Raw genomic sequence first — 20,682 nt, 5'->3', positions numbered from 1 at the left:
TAGTAATCTACCACACTTCCACTGTTGATTAGAGACCAGAATACATTTCTTCCCAGGCTGGTTTTGAACTACCCATCATGGAAAGTCAGTCTCTTGAATAGCTAGGATAATAGGCATAAGACAATACCACCAGGTTGGATTTGAATCTTTCTTTTCTTTTCTTTCTTTCTTCCTTTCTTTCTTTCTTTTTTTTTTCTTTCTTTCTTGCCAGTCCTGGGGCTTGAACTCAGGGCCAGAGCATGTTCCTTGGGTTTTCTCAAGGCTAGAGCTTTACCACTTGGGCCTTTTGTCTATGTATATGGTACCCAAAAATCGAACACAGTCTTCATGCATGCTAGGCAAGTACACTACCACTAGGCCAAATCCTAGCCCCTGAATTGGTATCTTTGATCTTCACTAAAAGCGTATGTCTCAGGTTCCTGATGACCAGAAATTATAAATATTGACTTAAATATAAATATATTTCTAATTATTTTAAGGTAGCAATTTGGACTAATACTATCACTAATGTGCTCTCCAGAAAAACCAACAAAATGATTCCTTGGTGGTAAAAATGATTACAAACCAGAATTTGAGAATTTTTGTACTTTCTATACAATGGTACTTCACAGGCAATGCTTGAAAACAGTACTGGTTTCAACTCTCCCTGCTTAATCCAACCTAAGCCAATGAATTGGCCTCCAAGGAGCCAAGAAATCGCAAGACTTCTGCAAAAGGCGTAAGTCTTGGGTTGCAAGAAAGGATAGGGAGGACCTACAGAAGGGTTTTGGTATCTGTGGTGAAGAGAGCGAGAAACCACGGGACGCCCTGGAACCCAAGACAGATGGGATTGTGCTCTACAGCGGGCAGGGAGGTCCAGGACAAGTGGCTGAGCCCGGCAAGCTGGGCACCAGAGAGACATTGTCTTTCCTACATAGGAAAGAATGCACTAGCAGAACATACAACCATGTGGACAACCAGGCAGGCAGGCATACAGCCAGCCATACAGACAGACAGCTGGATGGACACACAGACAGACAGACAGGGGCAGAGGGTGCATGTAACTGAAAACAGCATGAGGCACAGCAAGAGGAGGGGAGGAAGAGGTGTGGAAGGGGACCTGCAGGGCAAGGAGACTGCGCAGTGAGTGTCCAGGCTGGTGGAGGGAATTGTGTTTCTCAAGTGTCCTGCAAGGGAAGACGCTGGGAAGAAATGGAGAAAGGGGTTTGGTGCTGAATGGAGGAGCGCAGCCGGGAGAGAGGCAGGCGAGGCCGGCCGAGGAGCAAGTGTGTGTGAGTGTGTGTCGTGTTGTGATTGCGTGTGTGGTGAAGGAGAGGAAGGGGAGTGAGAGGCGGGCAGGGCCAAGGAAAAGGCGGAGAGAGGGCAGGCGAAGGTGCAAAAGGTGTAGCCCAGGCTGGTCTCGAACTCCTGATCCTCCTGCCTCATCCTCCTCGGCGATTACCGGCGTGCGCCACCACGGCCGGCGAGGAAACTGCCCGACAAACGCCTCCTTGGGCCTGATGACGCGACTCCGCCGCCTGCCAGCCAGCCAGCGCCGCCCGCCCCGCCTGCGCTGCCCACTGCGCCTGCGCGCGCTCCCGCCCGCACACCCGCCCCGCGCCGCCAGGAGGCGCACGCGGGACCCTGCCCCGCTCCACGCCCCGCCCCGCGCCCCGCCTCCTCACTCCACCTCCGGCCGCCCGCCCGCCCCGTCCCGGCCCCCCCCTCCCGGCTCCCCACCCGCTCCGCTCTTCCAGCCCGGGACCGGCTCCTCCCTGGGCCTCCGGGCCGCTCCACCTCGGGACCTCCGCCTCCCGTCCGCCCCGCCCCGCCCCGCCGGCCCCACGGCAGCCTCGCCTGGCCCCGGGGCGTGGGGGTCCCCGCTCTCTTCTTCCACCCATGTAACAACAGAACCGAGGTCAGAAACCTACCACAGGATTTGGCCTCTCGGGGGATCACGGCGCAGTGGCAGAGTGCTTCCCTCACGGGCGGGATGCCCGGTTCCCCTTGTCAGTACCACACGACTGGAGAGGTCCGACGGGGTTTGAGCCTCCAGTGGCGGAGGGCCTGCCGTGAGGAAGCTCCAGGGCCATGTCCAGTCCTGAGTGCAAGCCTCAGGGTGGGCAGAAAAGCCAGCCACCCACTAAGATTTCGCTGCTGTGTGCTGCTGGCTCCGCTCTGTCTGTAAGCCTAGGAAGGCGGATCCAGGGCCTCAGCTGATAGCTGATAACAAAAGTTCTTGAGTTTGTTTTGCCTTTTTTTTTATTAACCAGTCTTGGGGTTCAAACGCAGGGGCCTGAGCCCTGGCCTTGTGTTCTCGGTCCTTGGGAGAGTCATGTCTCCAAATAACGACCAGAAAACGGGAAGTGGGGCTGTTAGTCAAGGTGATAGAGCTCTAGCGTTGAGCTGAAGAGCTGATGAACTTCCCCTGGGCTGTGGTTACGGGGTCAGGAGGAGGGGATCCACACCTCTCCAGGTGGGGATTCCACGTCCCACCAGAGTCCACCACACAGAGGCAGTCTCATATAAAAAGGTGAATTTATTGGGGAAGCAGACGGGGAACTGACCGGCCAGGGACACAGCGCAGACTCCGGAGCGGACACTGTGACCCCGAGCGGCTCTCATGCTGGGTTTTAAGGGCAAAACCCACCCAGGTGGCCAATGGGATAGTCACATACACAGAGGGACCATTGCCAGCTCTGGCCTCATGCAGGCAGCCAATAGGGTTACAGCCCAGTGTTTGAATTTACCTATCACCTTAGTTGGAAAAGCAGGCCCACCCCCACCCAAGCGGATATCCCTCCTCATGGGGGTGGGGAGAAGGTCAAGGTTGCCCCTCCCCAAGAGGGCAAAGGTGGCTGGGCTGTACCATTGTCGACCTTCCACAATGGGTCGGGGGAACTCAGGCATTCCGGATGGCGCCAGTCCCTCCTCCCCTTAACACTCCTTGCTCCCCTTAACATTGTGAGTTCAAGCCCTACAACCAGAAGAAAAAAAAAAAAAGGAGTATGCACCTTAACTAGCCGGAGTTAAAAAAAAAAATCAACTAGTTTTCCTGAGGAAAACTAGTTACAGTACTCAGAATAAGAGTTTAAGTAACTAATAATTACCAGGGCCAAGGCACTTGACCAACACAGGCACTGTTTTTTAAAGCCCTTTCTTTCAAGATTTAGCAGAAAGCCAGCAAACTACTTTGACAGAAAAGATTCAGTTCTCACAGTGTGCACCCAGTCACTTCGGTTGAAATATTGTGTATAGGTTTGTTTCTTTAAATTTTCACGTTTAGTATCATATTATACAGCTCATTATTAAGTAAAATTTGTATATTCCAATAAAATTTTAAAACCATTATAAATTCCACACTGGGATAGTCATGGTTATTTGTGCCTCTGATGCTGCACTGTAGGGACTGAGGCAATTTTGTGAATTAGATGCCAGTCTAGGGTACATAGTAAGGCCTGGTTTCAGGAATTGGAAAGTTAAGTGCCCGGTTAGTGCAAGGGGAACGTCAGAAGAGCCTGGAAATACAGAGTAAGAATTTTTTTTTAATTAAGTTGAATATAATTTTATTTTATTTTTATTTATTGCCAGTTCTGGGCTTGAGCTCAGGGCCTGAGCACTGTCCTTGGACTTTCTCAAGGCTAGAGCTCTACCACTTGAGCCTCAGCACCATTTCCCGGCTTTTTTCTATGTATGTGGTACCGAGGTATCGAACCCAGGTCTTCGTGAATGCTAGGCAAGCATTCTACCAGTAGGCCAAACTCCCGGCCCCCAGAGTAAAAATTTTAAATATATATATAAGTCCCACTTCAGAGCTGGATGAGGTTTGTCCTGGATGAGCTTTGCCATCTTTCTTTCTAACTCTACAAAATGTCTTTTATTCTAAAACTGTTAAACCTCAGTCTTTCCTGTTGGTCTTTGACTTTATGTTTTCTCTTTATGATTTTTTTTTTTTTTTTTTTTTGCAGTCATGTGGCTTGAAGTCAGGACATGGATTCTGTGCCTGAGTTTTCCCCCTCAAGACTAGTACTTTGAGTGACAGCTCCATTTCTGGTTTTCTGATGATTGATCAGAGACTAGAGTCTCACGGGGACTTTTCAGCCTCAGCTGACTTTGAACTCTGATCCTCAGATCTCATCCTCGTAGTAGCTAGGATTAGAGATGTAAGCGCTCCTCCTCCCAACAGTATTTTTGTTTTGATTTTGTTTTTCTGCCAGTCATGGGGCTTGAACACAGTGCCTGAGCATTGTCCTTGAGATTTTCTCAAGGCTAGATCTCTATCACTTGAGCCACAGCACTACTTCCACCTTTTTACATTTTTCTATGTTTGTGCTACCAAGGAATTGAACCCGGGTCTTCATGCATGCTAAGCAAGCACTTTAACCACTAGGCCAAACTCCCGGCCCCCTAATTATATGTTTTTAAATACACACACTAGAATTTTTGTGTCTATGCCAAGTATACTGACCTAATGATTAGATCTGAAGCTGGGTTTGCTCCAGTAACTCAAAACTGTAATCCTAGCCACTGAGGAGGCTGAGACCTGAAGTTAGGCGAGGCAGCACAGTCTATGAGACTGGCTGGAAATGTAGCTTGGCTTTAAAGTGATTGGCTGCTAGCCGTGAGAAAAACAAAACAAGACACTCAGGGACGGTGCCCTGAGTTTGAGGACCAGCATAAAAAATAAACATTCATTTAAATAGATCCCAAAACACAGGGTGACCTAGGAAAAAGCAGGAGATTCACGTTACTTCACACAGTCCTGGGGGCTGGGAATGTGGCTTAGTGGTAGAGTGCTTGCCTGCATGCCCAGGCTCTGAGTTCAAGGACCAGAACGGCCACCCCCCAACAAAGGGCACTGGGTAAACCCGTCTCCACGAATTAGAAGGAGCCCCACGGGGCGCGCACGCGCTCTAGAGAGTGAGGCTGAAGAAGGCGTGGCCACTGCCCTCATCCAAGATGGCGGTCGGCGCCGCCAATCACCGCCTCCACGGAGGGGGAGGCTGAAGGCCTCGAAACCCCATTGGTGGAATTCTTGAAAGCCATTCTCACTCCCTGGGGGCGGGAATGACAGCGTCCGGCTTTCCGCTTCCGGCAGCACAGGGCTCCCTGTCGAGATGGAGGAAGATGCGACCCGAAGCCGACTGTCACCGGGAACGGAGGGTGTATCGGGAGCTGCGGCCTAGAAGTTCGGGCTTGGCGTTCGCCTCGGGCGCGGCGGGACCGCCCGGCTCGGAGACGGTAAGGAATGCTGGCTGTGGACGATTGGCCAGGGGTACCGGACTCGTCCCGGAGGCGCGGACGCCCGCGGGGTGCCGTGCCCGGGGAGCCCGCCCTGCACGTCTGGAAATGAAGGACAGGTCTGGCACGACGTCTTCTCCTGGCAGACGAGCACGCGATTTGCTGTCAGCGACAGCAGCAGTTACATCGGGGCATGTCGGAGAGGCGTCCGTCCGCGCGGGGCCAGATCGGAGCGCCACTAAGGAGGGTGTCACGTGGGGAGGATTGTGATGAGTCCGTGACGAGGGGTCACGTGGAGACCCGTGGAAGGCCGAGGAAAGCTGGGTGGGAATCCCACCAGATCCCAGGGAGATTAGAGGAAGGGTGGGAGACATCGCTGGGGATCTCACTTAGGGCACTGTAGGCACAGTAGGACAGTTGGGCAAGCGTGCACATGGATTCCTGTTCACGTGGATTAAGCTCCTAGATGCAGAGCCTTGATCCCGATGAGGTCGGGAGGAGAGAAAGAATAGAGAATGCTGTTATCCTCTCTTCCATCCGAGAAGTGGGGACCGATGCATGTCTCATCAGGAGTTGGATTAGGTGATTCCATTGGCAGGATTGTTTGAGGAGAGAATTGAGACAGAGACAGAGGGCAGGTGTTCTAAAGTCAGCATGCAGTTAGACAACTCCTGATCTAGTCATAATGGTCCTGGAATTCTAGAATAGTTATCATATGTACAATACTGAAAATCCTTAATAGTTAAAGCAGTGCTTCTTTTGATATGCATGTAAATCACCTAGAGATTTTGTTGTCAGCTCTTATTCACAAAGTCTAAAGTGCAACCTGAAATCCTTCTTTTCTTCCTTCCCCCCTCCCTCTCTCCCTCCCTCTCTCCCTCCCTTTCTCCCTCCTCTCCCTCCCTTTCTCCCTCCCTCCCTTCTTCCCTCCCTTTCTCTCTTCCTCCCTCCCTTTCTTCCTTTCTTCCTTTTCAGTATTAGGGCTCCATCTCTGACATTTCATTTGAAGATTCAGGTTAATATGCTCCTGGTGCATCTGTTCAGTCTTCACAGGAATACTTGCCTAAGCAATATAAAAAGTAGGAGGAAAGCTGGGGATGGAGCTGTGCATAGAAATGAATCTGAAGCCAGGCAAGGTGGCTCACACCTTTTATCCTAGCTACTCAGATGGCTGAGATCTGAGGATCAAGGCTCAAAGCCAGCCCAGCACAAAAAAGGACCTGAGACTCTTATCTCCAATTAACCTCTAGAAAATGGGAAGTGGGGCTTGGCTTAAGGGTAGGGTGGTAGCCTTGAGTATACAGCTTAGGGGTAGAGCAGTAGCCTTGAGCTGAAGAGCCTAGGGACAGACCAAGTTCAAGCCCCATGACCCACACACAAAAATATTAATAAATAAAAAATAAAGTCTGAGAAAAGCCCCAGAAAGAGAAGTGAATGCTAACAGAAGTTTGCACACATTTTTCTTTTCTTTCTTTCTTTTTTTTTTTTTGTGGTGGGTCATGGGGCTTGAACTCTGCTTGGGCACTGTTCCTGAGCTCTTCAGCTCAAGGCTACCTCCCTATCCCTGGTCCTGGGCGCTGTCCCTGGGCTCTTCAGCTCCAGAAGACTGACCTACCCTTGAGCCCCTGGAGTTAAGCCCCACTTCCCATTTTTCTGGAGGTCAATTGGAGATAAGAGTCTCAGGTCCTTTTGTGCCCAGGCTGGCTTTAAACCTTGATCCTCAGATCTCAGCCTCCTGAGTAGCTAGGATTACAGGCGTGAGCCACTGCACCTGGCTTGGATAGAGGATTTTCTAGAGGGTAGAACAAGAGGAACTGGTTTTGATATTTCAGCAGGAAATTTGAAAGTTATATAACAACAGAGCAGGTTGAGATCCCACTTTCTGGAAGCATCCTCCCTTTTTCAATGGGACAGAGTAGATAGTTTCTGAGACATGTTACCCTTCTTACTAGTGACTTATTTTTTGAGATATGACTCTTAATGGCTTCTCCTGATACCATAACAACAGTAGGACTTATCTACAGAAAGTCCTTGCTACCTTTTGGGAATGTTAAATAGACTGGCACGTATGAGAACTGGAGGCAGATGAGGAAAGGGAGCAATGGGTTTTTCATCAGGAGATGCTGGTTCAGCCTGACAAGGAACCCACGAAGAAAGCACTCATGAAAACCTTGCCCTAGGTGGGCATTGGTGGCTCCTGCTTGTAAATTCTAGTTACTCAGGAAGCTGAGATCTGAGAATTGTGGTTCAAAGCCAGTCCCGACAGGAAAATCTGAGACTCTTATTTCCAGTTAAATACCAAAAAGCCAGAAATGAAGTGGTTCATGTGGTATACCACTACCCCTAAGCACAAAAGCTCAAGGACAGTGCCCAAGCCCTGAGTTCAAGCTTCAGGAATGGTACACACACACACACACACACACACACACACACACACACGTACGTGACCTACTTGGAACAGAACCCTATGTGGCTATGCCCTTCTGCCCTGTATTGCATGCAGTTCACACATGTCCAGCTGGAATCCTGCCTGCTTGAGCCCGACTGAAATTGTCCTGTGGTGACAATATGCCACCCCAGCCAGTCACAAGCACATTGGGGTAGCATAGGCAGCACCTTACTTTCTTTGAAACAGGCTGAGAGAAGTCCTGGGGCAGCTGCATGGCTAGCAGCTATGTTTAACCCTGGGTGACATACAGTTATGAAGGTATTAACTCTGCGTTTCACTGGTAGGAATGACTTGGTTTCCAGTTTAACAAAGTGATTTGTATTGGAATCTTCAACTCCCATAGGGCAGAAGCCCTGGCTGAGTGGAGAAGCTTGATCTGGCCTCTACCATGACCAGCTGCATGACTTTGGGGCTATAACATTTAACCTGCCTGGCCTCATTTATCAGAAGTGTTTATGTTCAGGTTAAGTTGTAAGGATTACATGAGGCAGTGGGTGTTGAGTAAATCTAGTATTCCCCTGTGTGTCCTCACTATTCAGTAGTGTTTAACACCCTGCAGGGAGGAGGGACAGTGACTCCCTTCTCTTGAATGGTTCAGACAAGATTGCCTTGCTGGTCTTACAGTGTATCTTGTGCTGAGGCTGGGAAACACTTTGGTCCACAGCAATGACATATCAGTGTTCTAGAAGTTCTCTTGCCTGTAAACTCTGCCTCTTGCTCATTTCCACTAGCAAGGGTAGATTTTCCATTCTAGCAAATCCAGTTGACTCTGTTTTCTCATTTCTAAGCCACTTTTTCCTCTGGTTTTCTAATTCCATGTGCCTGGTTCATATCTCAGCTCTCAAGTATTTAATTTACACTATGGGCAGTCTATACTTTAATGAAATTGCTACAGGCAAACAGGGATTCCTCGCCTAAAAGCCAGCCTGACTTTCTTTCTTTCTTTTTCTTTTTCTTTTTTTTTTTATTGTCGGTTGTGGGGCTTGAACTCTGGGAATTGGGCTCTGTCCCTGAACTCTTCAGCTCAAGGTTACTGCCCTACCCCTTTAAGCCTCAGCACCACTTCCGGTTTTCTAGTACTTAATTGAAGATAAGAGTCTCATGGTCCTTAGTGCCAGGGCTGGCTTTGGGCTGGCTCTGAACTGCGATCCTTAGATCTCAGCCTCCTAAGTACCTACTACTGTAGGTATGAGCCGCTGCACCTGGCTGCCAACCTGACTTTCACACTAAACCAAGAACAGTTTCCATGTAACAAAGGCTACATGAGCTTGAGTTGGGATTTGGGGTTGGGGAAACTGAGAATAAACCATAATCAGACATGTGCTAAAAGGTTTGCCACAGAAATTGCTTGTATAGAACAGTTGTCCCTGTGATGTGACCACCTCCTTAAAAGCCCTATGTTGTTGTTTTTTTTTTTCAAAGCCTGGGAATCCTGACTTTCCAATATCCTACAGAACAAGGGTAGGTTACACTGGAACACATAGCATTGCCACCAAGTATATATCCAACATATGACATCCTATGATGTCACATTTCTTAACTTTTGAAACGCCTGTGTTATAGCTCAGCCTGACCTGAACTTGCTGTCCTCCTGCCTCAGCTATGAATAAAGGTGTGTGCCAATTCTAGGCAATGGATAAACATAACATGTGGAATCATTAACATCAATTTGCCCTGTACTCCAGGGCAGATATGAAGTACTTTTTTCTGTATTTCATATCTGTTTCCAAGAGAGGTCCATTGTGTCCTTGGACATATCATGATGTTTTAAAAGGCAGAATGTGTCTTCTGTGTCACTTGTCACCTTCATTCTCAAGGACTCAACCACTCAAGAGGCTTAGGATTGAGAACACTAGGTCAAACATATCCTCCACCCTATAGTAAATTCTCAAGACTCTTCAGGGAAACGCTCAAGTGGATCTTTTTTCTTTCTGGAATTAATTATCTAGTAACCAAAGAGGACTCTGACCTTTGTCCTGTTCCTTACTTTCTCACTGCTTTCGCTGGAGGGATGCTGGTGGTGGTGGTGGTGGTGGCGGCGGCTGCGGTGGTGGTGGTAGTGGTGGTGGTAGTGGCAGCAGTTGGAGGAGTGCCTTGAACTCTTCCCTACTCCCTTCTAATGCAGACTGGAGAGAATATACAGTACAGTGAGTATGGGTTGGGAGCTCAGAGTGGCTAGCACTAAAAACCAAAAGTAAAATAAAATGCCTCAGGTAGTAAATAATGGTAAGAAGGGCTCTGATGTGGATAAAAGGCCAAAGATAGTGCTCCATTTCAAATGTAAGAGCATCAGAACTGGAGCCCTCCCTTTCAGCCCATTTAAAGAGCAACATTCAGCCAGGCAAGGTGGCTTACATCTGTAATCCTAGCAACTCAAGAGGTTAGGATCTGAGGATTTTGGTTCAAAGCCAGTCCAGGCCCTAAAGTCTGTGAGATGCTTATCTCCAGTTAATCACTTGAAAATCAGAAGTGGCACTGTGGTTCAAGGAGTAGGGCAGTAGCCTTGAGTTGAAGAGCTCAGGGACAACACCTAGGTCCAGAGTTCAAGTCCCATGACTGCAAAAAAAAAAAAAAGTGATACATTCTTTCAGGTAGTTAATTTGCCTATAGTATCCTGAGCTCTGCCTTGATGGGCCAGACAAGGGGAGCAGTCCTTTCTGGAAGAGTGACACCATGGTCTAAGCAGAGACAGAGTTCAGGTTCCTATAAATAAGGTTGGGAGCTCAGGTGAATGGAGTCAGCAAAATCACTGTGGTGAGGAATGTTTTTTCTTTTTTTGTCAGTCATGGGTGTTGTCCCTAAGCTCTTCAGCTACCGCCCTATCCCTGGAGCCACAACACCACTTGCAGTTTTCTAGTGGTTAATTGGAGATAAGAGTCTCGTGGACTTCCCTGCCTGGGCTGGCTTTGAACCCTGACCCTCAGATCTCAGCCTCCTGAGTAGCTAGGATGACAGGCGTGAGCCACCAGTATCTGGCTGTGAGGAATTATTTCTGGAGGAGTAGATCTGAATTGCAAAGGACTAGGCAAAGACACAGCATAAGCCAGAAGGGTTCCTGATCTGTGGTGACAGCCAGGCTGACTGAGAAGGGGTCTCCAGAGCTTAGTCAGAACAAGGATACAAAGTTCTGACCTCCTTTTTCACATTCCTCCACTCTGCTCGGATCCCAGGTCTTCAGGCACAATGGAGGACAAGCGCAACATCCAAATCATTGAGTGGGAACATCTGGACAAGAAGAAGTTCTATGTGTTTGGTGTGGCGATGACAATGATGATCCGCGTTAGCATGTACCCATTCACCCTCATCCGCACCCGGCTGCAGGTTCAGAAGGGGAAGAGCCTCTACCATGGGACCTTTGATGCCTTCATCAAGATCCTTCGTGCAGATGGCGTGACGGGCCTGTATCGGGGATTCCTGGTCAACACCTTCACGCTTATCTCTGGCCAATGCTATGTCACTACCTACGAGCTCACTCGGAAATTTGTGTCTGACTATAGTCAGAGCAACACCGTTAAGTCACTAGTGGCTGGTGGCTCAGCCTCCCTAGTGGCCCAGAGCATCACTGTGCCCATTGACGTAGTCTCCCAGCACCTGATGATGCAGCGCAAGGGTGAAAAACTAGGCCGCTTCCAGGTGCATGGGAACCCAGAGGGACACGGGGTTATTGCTTTCGGCCAAACTAAAGACATCATCAGGCAGATCCTGCGGGCTGATGGGCTTCGAGGCTTCTACCGAGGCTATGTGGCATCCCTGCTTACCTATATCCCAAACAGTGCCGTCTGGTGGCCCTTTTATCACTTCTATGCAGGTAAGCAAGAACAGCCGCGGGGTACTGAGGGAGCTAAAATACTGGCAGGTTGGAATGGAAGTGAGATTTAATGGGGGAATAGAGCATTCGGGAAACATTGGACTCAAAGGAGAATAAGGCATAGTTCTTGCCTTTTGAAATACTTGCCTAGCATGGGGATGGTTTCTTCCCCAGCACTGCAAGAAACAAAGACAAAATATCTTCTCAGGAAAAGTGAACATTTTCTCTGAAGTGTGTCTTTGGCCTATTTCCATTTGATTTTAGTTACAGCTAAAGATTAATTTTTAAATGTGTTTCGTGTCATTAAACATGACATTTAAACAATGTCTCTAATTCCCATTTGCAGGCTAACTTGTTGAGCCCTTTAAGATGGTTGTTTCCTTCCTTCCCTCCCTCCCTCCCTCCCTCCTTCCTTCTCTCCCTCCTTCCTTCTTTCTTTCCCTTTCTTCTCCCTCCCCCTCCCTCCTCACCTTCTCCTCCCCCTTTCTCTTTCTTTTACTCATTAGTTGTTGCCAGGCGCTGGTGCTCATATCTGTAACCCAAGCTACTCAGAAGATGGTTCAAAACCATCCTGGGTATAAAATTCCCTGAGACTATTATCTCCAGTAACTCTAGAAAACTGGAAGTGGTGCTGGGCTTCAAAGTGGTAGAGCACTAGCCTTGAGCAAAAAACGCTTAGGGACAGCACCCATGCCCTGAGTTTACATCCCATGATGGAAACACACACACATTTGTGGTAAAGTGAGGTTTCATTGTGACAGTTCTAATACAATGTATCCCAATCAAAGTTACCCACTCTACCATTCAGCCTATTTTTGATTAAAAAAAAAAAAGTCTCACTATATAGCTCAGAAAAACCTTATAGCCCAGTCTGGCATCAAATTTATAATTGTCTTGCCTTAGCCTCTCCAATGCTGGGATTACTGGTATGTACTTACCATGCCAAGCTTACATCTGTATTTCTTTTTTGTGTGTGCTGGTACTGGAACTTTAACTCTGGACCTTAAACTTTCTCTCAGCTTGTTTGCTTAAGGCATTCTACTACTTGAGGTACACTTTTTTTTTTCATATATTTTTTATTGTAATTAATAGAAGGGTTACATTATATTCACCAGATAGAAGGTGCATTACTTCACAAACATTGATACCCTTTCTCATGTTTTGGTCCCCATTTCCCTCTCCCCACCCCCATACTTCTTTTTTTTTCTTTTCTTTAACAATCCTGGGGCTTGAACTCAGGGCCTGAGCACTGCCCTTGGGCATTCTCACCCTTGGGCATTCTCATGGCAAGCCCTCTACCATTTGAGCCACAGCACCACTTCCAGCTTTTCTATATATGTGGTACCGAGGCATCTAGCACTTTTACTATTATACCACCTCTTAGTCTCAAGTTACACTCCTAAAATAGCATTTTGGTGGTTAATTTGATATAGAGTCTTGAAGAATTTTCTTCCCAGGCAGGCTTTGATTTCATCCTCCTGAGTAACAAGGATTATAGGCTTGAGCCTTTAGCACTTGGTTTGCATTTGAGATGCAAATAAATATTCATCCCAAGCTAGATTTTCTGATTTATTGTTATCTGTCAGTGTAGCCATATTTTTCTCCAGATTGCTGAGGCTGAAGCTCTAGGGACTGCTCTTTCCCCCCCCCCCCTTTTCTTTTGCCACTTCTGGAGCTTGAACTCAGGGCCTAGGCACTGTTTATGGGTTTTCTCAAGGCTGGAGCTCTGCCACTTGAACCACAGCACCACTTCTGGCTTTTTCTATGTGGTACTGAGAAATTGAACCTGGGTCTTCTGTGCATGCTAGGCAAGCAGTGTACCACTAGGCCACACTCCTGGGCCCATCTAGGGACTATTCTTAGACTTCCTTCTTCCTTATCCCACAGTTAGTCCTGGTGACTACAATATCTCTCCCAACTGCTTTTCCATTCCTACTCCTTTTCTGAAAATCATGCTGATGTTCCATCCTCCCGATCTTGGCACCAGCTTTCTAGCTACTGTAAGTTCTCTTCCTCTCCATGCATTTCACATGTCCCTAATAAACTGATCTTTTTTGTGCCAGTCCTGGGGCTTGAATTCAGGGCCTGGGCACTGTCTGAGCTTTTGTGCTTAAGGCTAGTGCTCTACCACTTGAGCCACAGTGCCACTTCCTGCTTTTTCTGTTTATGTGGTACTGTGGAATTGAACCCAAGCGTGGTGATCTTACCCCCTGCCTCTGGAGTACTGGAATTTAGGTGTGTACTACCATGCCCTCCTTGTTTCTCAGTTTTTTGTTTTTGTTTTGCCTTGTCTTTTTTTCCTTTCCTCTTTTAAAATTTCACTTATTTATTTTTGTTTCTGTGGTACCAAAGAAATGAACCCAGGGCCTCATGCATGCTAGGCAAGCACTCTACTGTTAAACCACATCCCTAGCCCCCTCTTTTTTTGTTTGTTAGTGGGGCTTGGATTCAGGATGTGAGGCTCTGTCCCTACGTTTTTTTTCCCTCAGGGCTAGCGTTCTACCACATTGAACCACAGTACCACTTCCAGTTTTCTAGGAGTTAGTTGGAGATAAAGTCTCACAGATTTTTCTGCCCCAGCTGGCTTCAAACCATGACCCTCAAATCTCAGCATCCTGAACCACCAGGCACCCCTTGTTTCTCAGTTTTATGAATGGCATTTATCACAGTGCTTAGCATCTAGTAAACATTAAGTCAGTATGTCTACAAAGTCACTGAACCAGGAGGAATTTAAACCAACTTGCCCTGGGTTTATATTCTTTATAAACATTTGTTGACTGAATAATGAAGGAAAGACACAGATTCTGTTTCCTACCATTTTGGCAGTGTCTTGCTATATAGCCTAGGCTGGTCTCGACTTGTCTTGAACTTGACCCTCCCAAGTGCTGAGATTACAGATATGAATTGTCACATCTGACAAAGCTTACCCTTGCCTTTGTGTTTTCATCTTTTCTGTAAACCACAAAAGTGATGTTGTGTATAATTTGAATCAGGCAAGTGCACACAGGTCCAAGGAGGCAGCAGTGCAGTCCCAGTGTACATTCTTTTTTTAAGTTTATTAAGCGGTTTTTAATATTACACAGATGATACATCTTTGAACACCGAACTAAACTTATGCCAGAGTGCATTGTGTTTTTTTTTTTTTGTTTGTTTATTTGTTTTTGCCAGTCCTGGGCTTGAGCTCAGGGCCTGAGCACTGTCCTTGGGTTTTCTCAAGGCTAGAGCTCTACCACTTGAGCCTCAGCACCACGTCCAGCTTTTTCTAAGTATGTGGTACCAAGGAATGGAACCCGGGTCTTTGTGCATACTAGGCAAGCACTCTACCACTAGGCCAAACTCCCGGCCCCACTTCTGGCTTTTTCTGTGTATGTGATATGTAGGAATTGAACCCAAGCCTTCGTGCATACTAGGCAAGCACTCTACCACTAGGCTATGCTCCTGATCCCTCCACAGATCTCTTATAGGCATAAGCCACTGGTACTTGGCAATCTCAAGACTCTTACCCCTAATTAGCCAGCAAAATGTTAGAAGTAGAAGTGTGGCTCAAGTTATAAAACATTAGTCATTAGCAAGGCACTGGTGGCTCACATCTGTAGTCCTAGCTATTAAGAGGCTAAGTTCTGAGGATCAGGGTTCAAAGCCAGCCTGGGAAAGAAAATCCATGAGACTCAATTGCCCACCAGAAAGCCAGAAGTGAAGCTGTGGCTCTAAGTGGTAGAGCACTAGCCTTGAGTAAAAACTCAGAGACAACATTCAGGCCCTGAATTAAAGCCCCATGACTGACCAAAAACAAACAAACAAACAAACAAAAAACTAGCTAGGGGCCAAGTGTTTGGCCTAGTGGTAGCATGCACAAAGACATGGGCTCCATTCCTCAGTACCACATAAATAGTTAAAGCCAGAAGTGGTACTGTGGTGCAAGTGGTACAGCACCGGCCTTGAGAAAGACCCAAGGACAATGCCTAGGTCCTGAGTTTAAGCCCCAGGACTGGAAAAAAAAACAAAATTGCTATGATCAGAAACGTCAGGTGAGAGCTGGAGACCTTGAGCTCAGGCCAGCACAAAAAAGCAGCTATTCATATGGTCCAAAATTCACAAGACAGGCAAACATAGGTAAAGGATCTTCATCCATCATAGCCACCAGTTTCCTTCCCCTCCATACACAGAGAGTGTCAGCGTCACAGTTTAACAGGTCTTACCAGAGTTATACATAAGAAAATTGGTAGCTTATGCTCCCCCCTCTTCTGTCAGTCATGGGGCTTGAGCTCAGGTCCTGGGTTCTGTCCCGGAGGTTTTTTTTCTCAAGACCACTTGAGCCGCAGCTCCACTTCTAGTTTTCTAGTGATTTGCTGATGATAAAACTCTCATGGACTTTCCTGTCCAGAGTATCTTTGACTCAATCCTCAGAGCTCAACCTTTTTAGTAGCTAGTATTACATACATGAGCCACCAACTTCCAGCAGGAATGATTTTCTATCAGATAAAAGCAGTTAGCAAACAAAAAGGTTTGGAATTCCTTTCTCCAGAGGAATGTTGTCCTGTTTAACTAACCAAGACATCACCAAAATGACTTTTAGAAAGAGCCAGAGATGTATAATGTGAATTTTTGTTGGATGCAAGTGGAAGCAATGAAGAGAAAGATGTAAAGTTCCAAGGTTGTGAAGGACCGAGGGCTTGTCATGTTGCAAAGGCTGATGGGTAGAAGCAACCAGCATAGTGAGGGCAGATGGGTGATTCCTCATGTCTTGAGGCATTATCTTTCCCTGGATTCCAGAGCAGCTCTCGTACCTGTGTCCTAAGGAGTGCCCTCACATTGTCTTTCAAGCCGTCTCGGGGCCCATGGCTGCAGCCACTGCCTCCATCCTCACCAATCCCATGGATGTCATCCGAACTCGTGTGCAGGTAATGCTGGCCGCCGCCTCCTCCTCCAAGAGAAGCCACTAGATGCATGATGTTTAGGCCCTCCGGGTTCCCCTGGCCCAGCCTTCCCTGTATTTGCTGTTCATAGAAACTAGTTGAGCACTTAGAAGCCTCTAGATTGCGTCTCATACTCTGCTGCCTATACCTGTTGCATGCCCAGACTCCAGGAATTCATACTATTTTCCTCTAGTCTTTAGCTAGAATCCTGTTCTGTAGCCTACTAACAAAGGCTAGAAACCACTCCTTCCTCACTTTTCAGGGTTTCGATTTTTAGAAGTATATTTTTCAGGTAAAAGTATGGTTACTGCTTTTGTTTTTGCCTTTTTTAATTATTTAATTTATTGTTATTATAAAATTGAAGAACAGAGGCATTACAATTATATGAGCTACGTAACTAGTACATTTCCTTTCATAGTGTCTTCCCTTCCCTCAGTCTCTCCCAGTCCCTCTCTCCCATCTTCACTCACAAGTTGTATAGTTGACCTTCATCACAGTGTCTAGATCCACTAGGCTGTGGGCATTCTCTCTCTCTCTCTCTCTCTCTCTCTCCTTCCTCTCTCTCTCTCTGGTCCTGGGGCTTGAACTCAGCCTGGGTGCTGTCCCTGAGCTCAAGGTTAGCACTCTACCATTTAAGTCACAGTGCTACTCCAGACTTTTTCTGTTTATGTGGTACTGAGGAATCGAACCCAGGGCTTTCATGCATGTTAAGCAAGCACTCTAACACCAATCCACATTCCCAGCCCATGACTGTTCTTAACAGATTTTACAGCAAACAGGTTGACAAAGCTCTTTGTCATGCTGCCTAAAATTATAGTCTGTCAGTTCTGAAGACAATTCCATAGAATCTGAATGACTGTGTATAGTAGACAAAGCGTAAGTTTTCGGTATAAAGGTTTAGGTGGAGAGCAAGGGATATTTTTAATGTCTGACTTGGATAACACAAGAGGAAAAGTGAATCAAGAAAGATGTTTGGGAGTGTGGGGTCATTGCATTATGGTGAAAAGAAGAGAAGACAAAAAAATGTTTAACAGGTTTAGGATCAAGTGAGTTTTTCTGGCACTAAAGTGTCAGGAGATAGGTAGCAAATACAGGTTTTTGTTGGTTGATTGGTTGGTTGGTTGGTCGATCAATCAGTCAGTCAGTCAGTCATGGGGCTTGAACTCAGGGCCTAGGTACTGTCCCTGAGCTTTTTAACTCAAGGCTGGACCTCTACCACTTTGAGCCACAGCTCCACTTCCAGTTCTGATGATTATTGGAGATCAGAGTCTCATAGACTTTCCTGCCAAGGCTGGCTTTGAACCATGATTTCTAGATCTCAGCCTCCTGAGTAGCTAGGATTACAGGCATAAGCCACTAGCACCCAGCTTAAATGTAGGTATTTTTGTTCCTAGGAAAGAATGCTTCCTTCAACATTAGAAAATGAATGCATAGACATCTGATTGGCTTGTAAATAAAGTGCATGCTCCATGACCTATTCTGTCCTGATCTTTGTCACAAGTCCTTTTGGCAGGAGACCCAGGGGAAAGGACGAGTTATTACTTTAAGGAGTTTCTAGGCTGGAAGCACAAGCATAGCTGAAAATGTTCTTGATATGACTGGGTAAGTGGGAGGTTAGTGGAATAGAAGTGTTTAGGTGAGAGTACTGAAGGAGAAGAAAGTGGTGTGGAAAAGGCTGCTGAAGGAGGCAGAGTGGGACGGGAATGTGTTTGTAACAGGGTAGGCCCACATTGCTCAGGTCATCCTGAATGGGGAGCAGTATGAAGACGAGAGCTTTGGTCCACTGTTGGGTAAGAGGCTTTGGGGTAGTCTCTTTAAGGTGTGGTTTGGGGCTCAAGGGAAGGAAAGAAGAAAATATTTTTGTGTTGTCTAGACACTTCTGGTGTGATGAGAAGATAGACCACAGTATCTGTGATAACAATAGGGACAGTGCCACACATCTTAGCTCTGGGTTTCAGAAGCGTTGAGATGACAAGAGTCAAAAATTATAATCTGGTCGAACTTCAGAGGATCTTAGAAGGGATTGAACCTAGCCTTCCTGAGATCAGAGAGAAGCACCCAGTCCTAAGACTTACAGCTTGTAGTTTATCTAATGATAATTAACAACTAGTAGGTATAGAACACCTACTGTCTGCCAGGTGCTGTTGTGGGCATTTCTAAATATTATTTTCTTAGCTCAGAACAACCTCATGGCACGGCTTAGGTACTGTTATCACTGTGGTTTTTGTTTATTGTCAGTCCTGGGGCTTGAACTCTGGGCCTGAGTACTGTCCTTGGGCTTTCTCAAGGCTAGAGCTCTTCCACTTGAGCCACAGCACCACTTGCAGCTTTTTCTCCATCTGTGGTCTTCGTGCATGCTAGGCAAGCACTCTACCACTAGGCCATACTCCTGGCCCTCACTGTGTTTGTTATTTGAGGAAACTGAGGTGAAAAGAAAGTAAATTACCCAAGGTTGTGCTGTTAGCAAGCTGGGTAGCAGACTTCAAACCTAGCCAGTCTGGCACCAGAGAGAATGTATACTGAGTCATTGTGAATCTCTTTGAAGCAGGTGTATCCCTTCTGACTCCCAAGTCTAGCTCTTCCCCACTTGAGCCTAAGGCAGCAGACACTAAGCAGAAATGTAACTAAAAACTGGCCTTTCACTGTGTTGACTTTTCCAGGTTGAAGGCAAAAGCTCTATCATCTTGACATTCAGACAGCTGATGGCAGAGGAGGGGCCTTGGGGCCTCATGAAAGGTCTTTCGGCACGAATCATCTCAGCCACCCCCTCCACTATCGTCATTGTCGTGGGCTACGAGAGCCTCAAGAAACTCAGCCTCAGACCCGAGTTGGTGGACTCAAGACACTGGTAGCCAGTGGTGGACAGAGAAGCCTACTGTTTCCCACACGAGTCTGGGCCAGGGCAGGGCAGGAAAGATAGTGCCATCTCTAATGCCCCCACCACATGCCCAGCCCTGCCCTGGGATAGGTGGCCTGTCTGGAACAGGGCAGAGATGCTGGACTGCTCTTGCTGAAGAGGATCCATGCCTGGCTCACTTGCCCTCACTATTTTTATTTTTCCTGCTGAACTGGGCTTCACTCAGCTGCTATGCTCAGTTGTGGCCTGAAGACCCCACCTCATCCTTACCCCTCCCCCACAGGCCCATCTGGCTTCCCTTTTGATCTCCTCCTGAGGCTCCAGAAAGAGCTGTACATAGAGTCTGTTTCCCATCACTGGCTTTTCCTATTGGGCTTTTAGCCCACACTAAGCAGCCACCTAACTCTCCTCCTTCATCAGGTGTACTTTCTTATTTTAATTTGGAACTGAGCTGCCCTCTGGACTATTCCACTTTTCCTTGCCTCTTGGGGGCAAGTTGCCAGGCACTTTTGTGCAGAGGATAAGAGCAGCAATGCTTGTGTCTCTGCAGAGCACTCTTCCTCTCTTTGGAGGAGTAAGTAGGATGGGAAGAAATGTTGATACTTTATTTTATGTATGTATTTTTAACATCTGTGAACCAGGCTACTGCCCTAACTAATCCTGCTAAATAGCACCAATCCTGCTGTCAGAGCCCACCCCTTTCTCAGATAAGTGAAGAAATGTATGTAGCTTCTTCCTCAATCCCAGTTTTTTATATCTTCAGCATACCTTCAGTGCTCCTTCAGGGATTATGAGCTGTTGGCTTTCCTCGTCCCAGATGGTTACCATGGAAGGCACAGTTCTGAGATCAAGCTGTATGGAGTACACTGGACTTTGCACACCACCTTGAAAAGTGAAGTTGAGAGAGTAGGTGGTTTGGAAAATGTCAAGGATTTGTATGTTCCCTACCATCTCTCCTCAAGCCAGCTGAGCCAAGACCAGGAGAGGGCAGTAGAGGTTATCAGCCTCAGGCAGCCATAACAAACATATATATCCCAATCAGACTCAATGGCCACAGATTTTTGTCTTGCAGTGTGAATCTGTGAGATACAAAATGTTTTTCTTCTCCCTGGATGTGAAGAGTCATCTCAGTCATGGTACCTTGTGTTCACAAGACAGTAAAGAACAGTTTGGGAAGTCACCCAATACCAAGACCACTGCATTACCAGCCCGATACTGCCGAGATTACCTGTTGAAATGCTCTTCTTTGGAGCTAAGAGATAGTGCTCCTTCTGTGTTCATCCTTCCCCACCCCAACCTCCACCAAGCCTGTGCTGCAGCAAATGGAATGAGAAGGGGGAAGTCAAACCCCACCTACTAGACTTTAAACCTTTTAAATGATCTCAAACTCATAGGAAAAGTCACGGTGCCAATTTGAAAGGTGCTAGCTAGC

General features: G+C 47.1%; 1 protein-coding gene across 1 annotated transcript; it reads left to right on the top strand.

Moving 5' to 3' along the window:
• The first annotated feature begins 5,050 nt into the window (after positions 1–5,050).
• Positions 5,051–19,919, top strand: Slc25a44 (solute carrier family 25 member 44). The gene is made up of 4 exons (XM_090340761.1): positions 5,051–5,220; positions 10,840–11,477; positions 16,251–16,378; positions 19,054–19,919. Exons 2-4 carry the CDS (start codon positions 10,853–10,855, stop codon positions 19,243–19,245), a joined length of 945 nt encoding a protein of 314 aa, XP_090196887.1. The 5' UTR covers positions 5,051–5,220; positions 10,840–10,852; the 3' UTR covers positions 19,246–19,919.
• The last annotated feature ends 763 nt before the right edge of the window (positions 19,920–20,682 follow it).

Source organism: Megascapheus bottae, chromosome 10 (assembly GCF_031878675.1).
Source record: "Megascapheus bottae isolate mThoBot1 chromosome 10, mThoBot2.hap1, whole genome shotgun sequence".
Taxonomy (NCBI): domain Eukaryota; kingdom Metazoa; phylum Chordata; class Mammalia; order Rodentia; family Geomyidae; genus Megascapheus; species Megascapheus bottae.
Note: the sequence above shows the minus strand (reverse complement) of the source record. Positions and strands in the feature narration are given on the sequence as shown.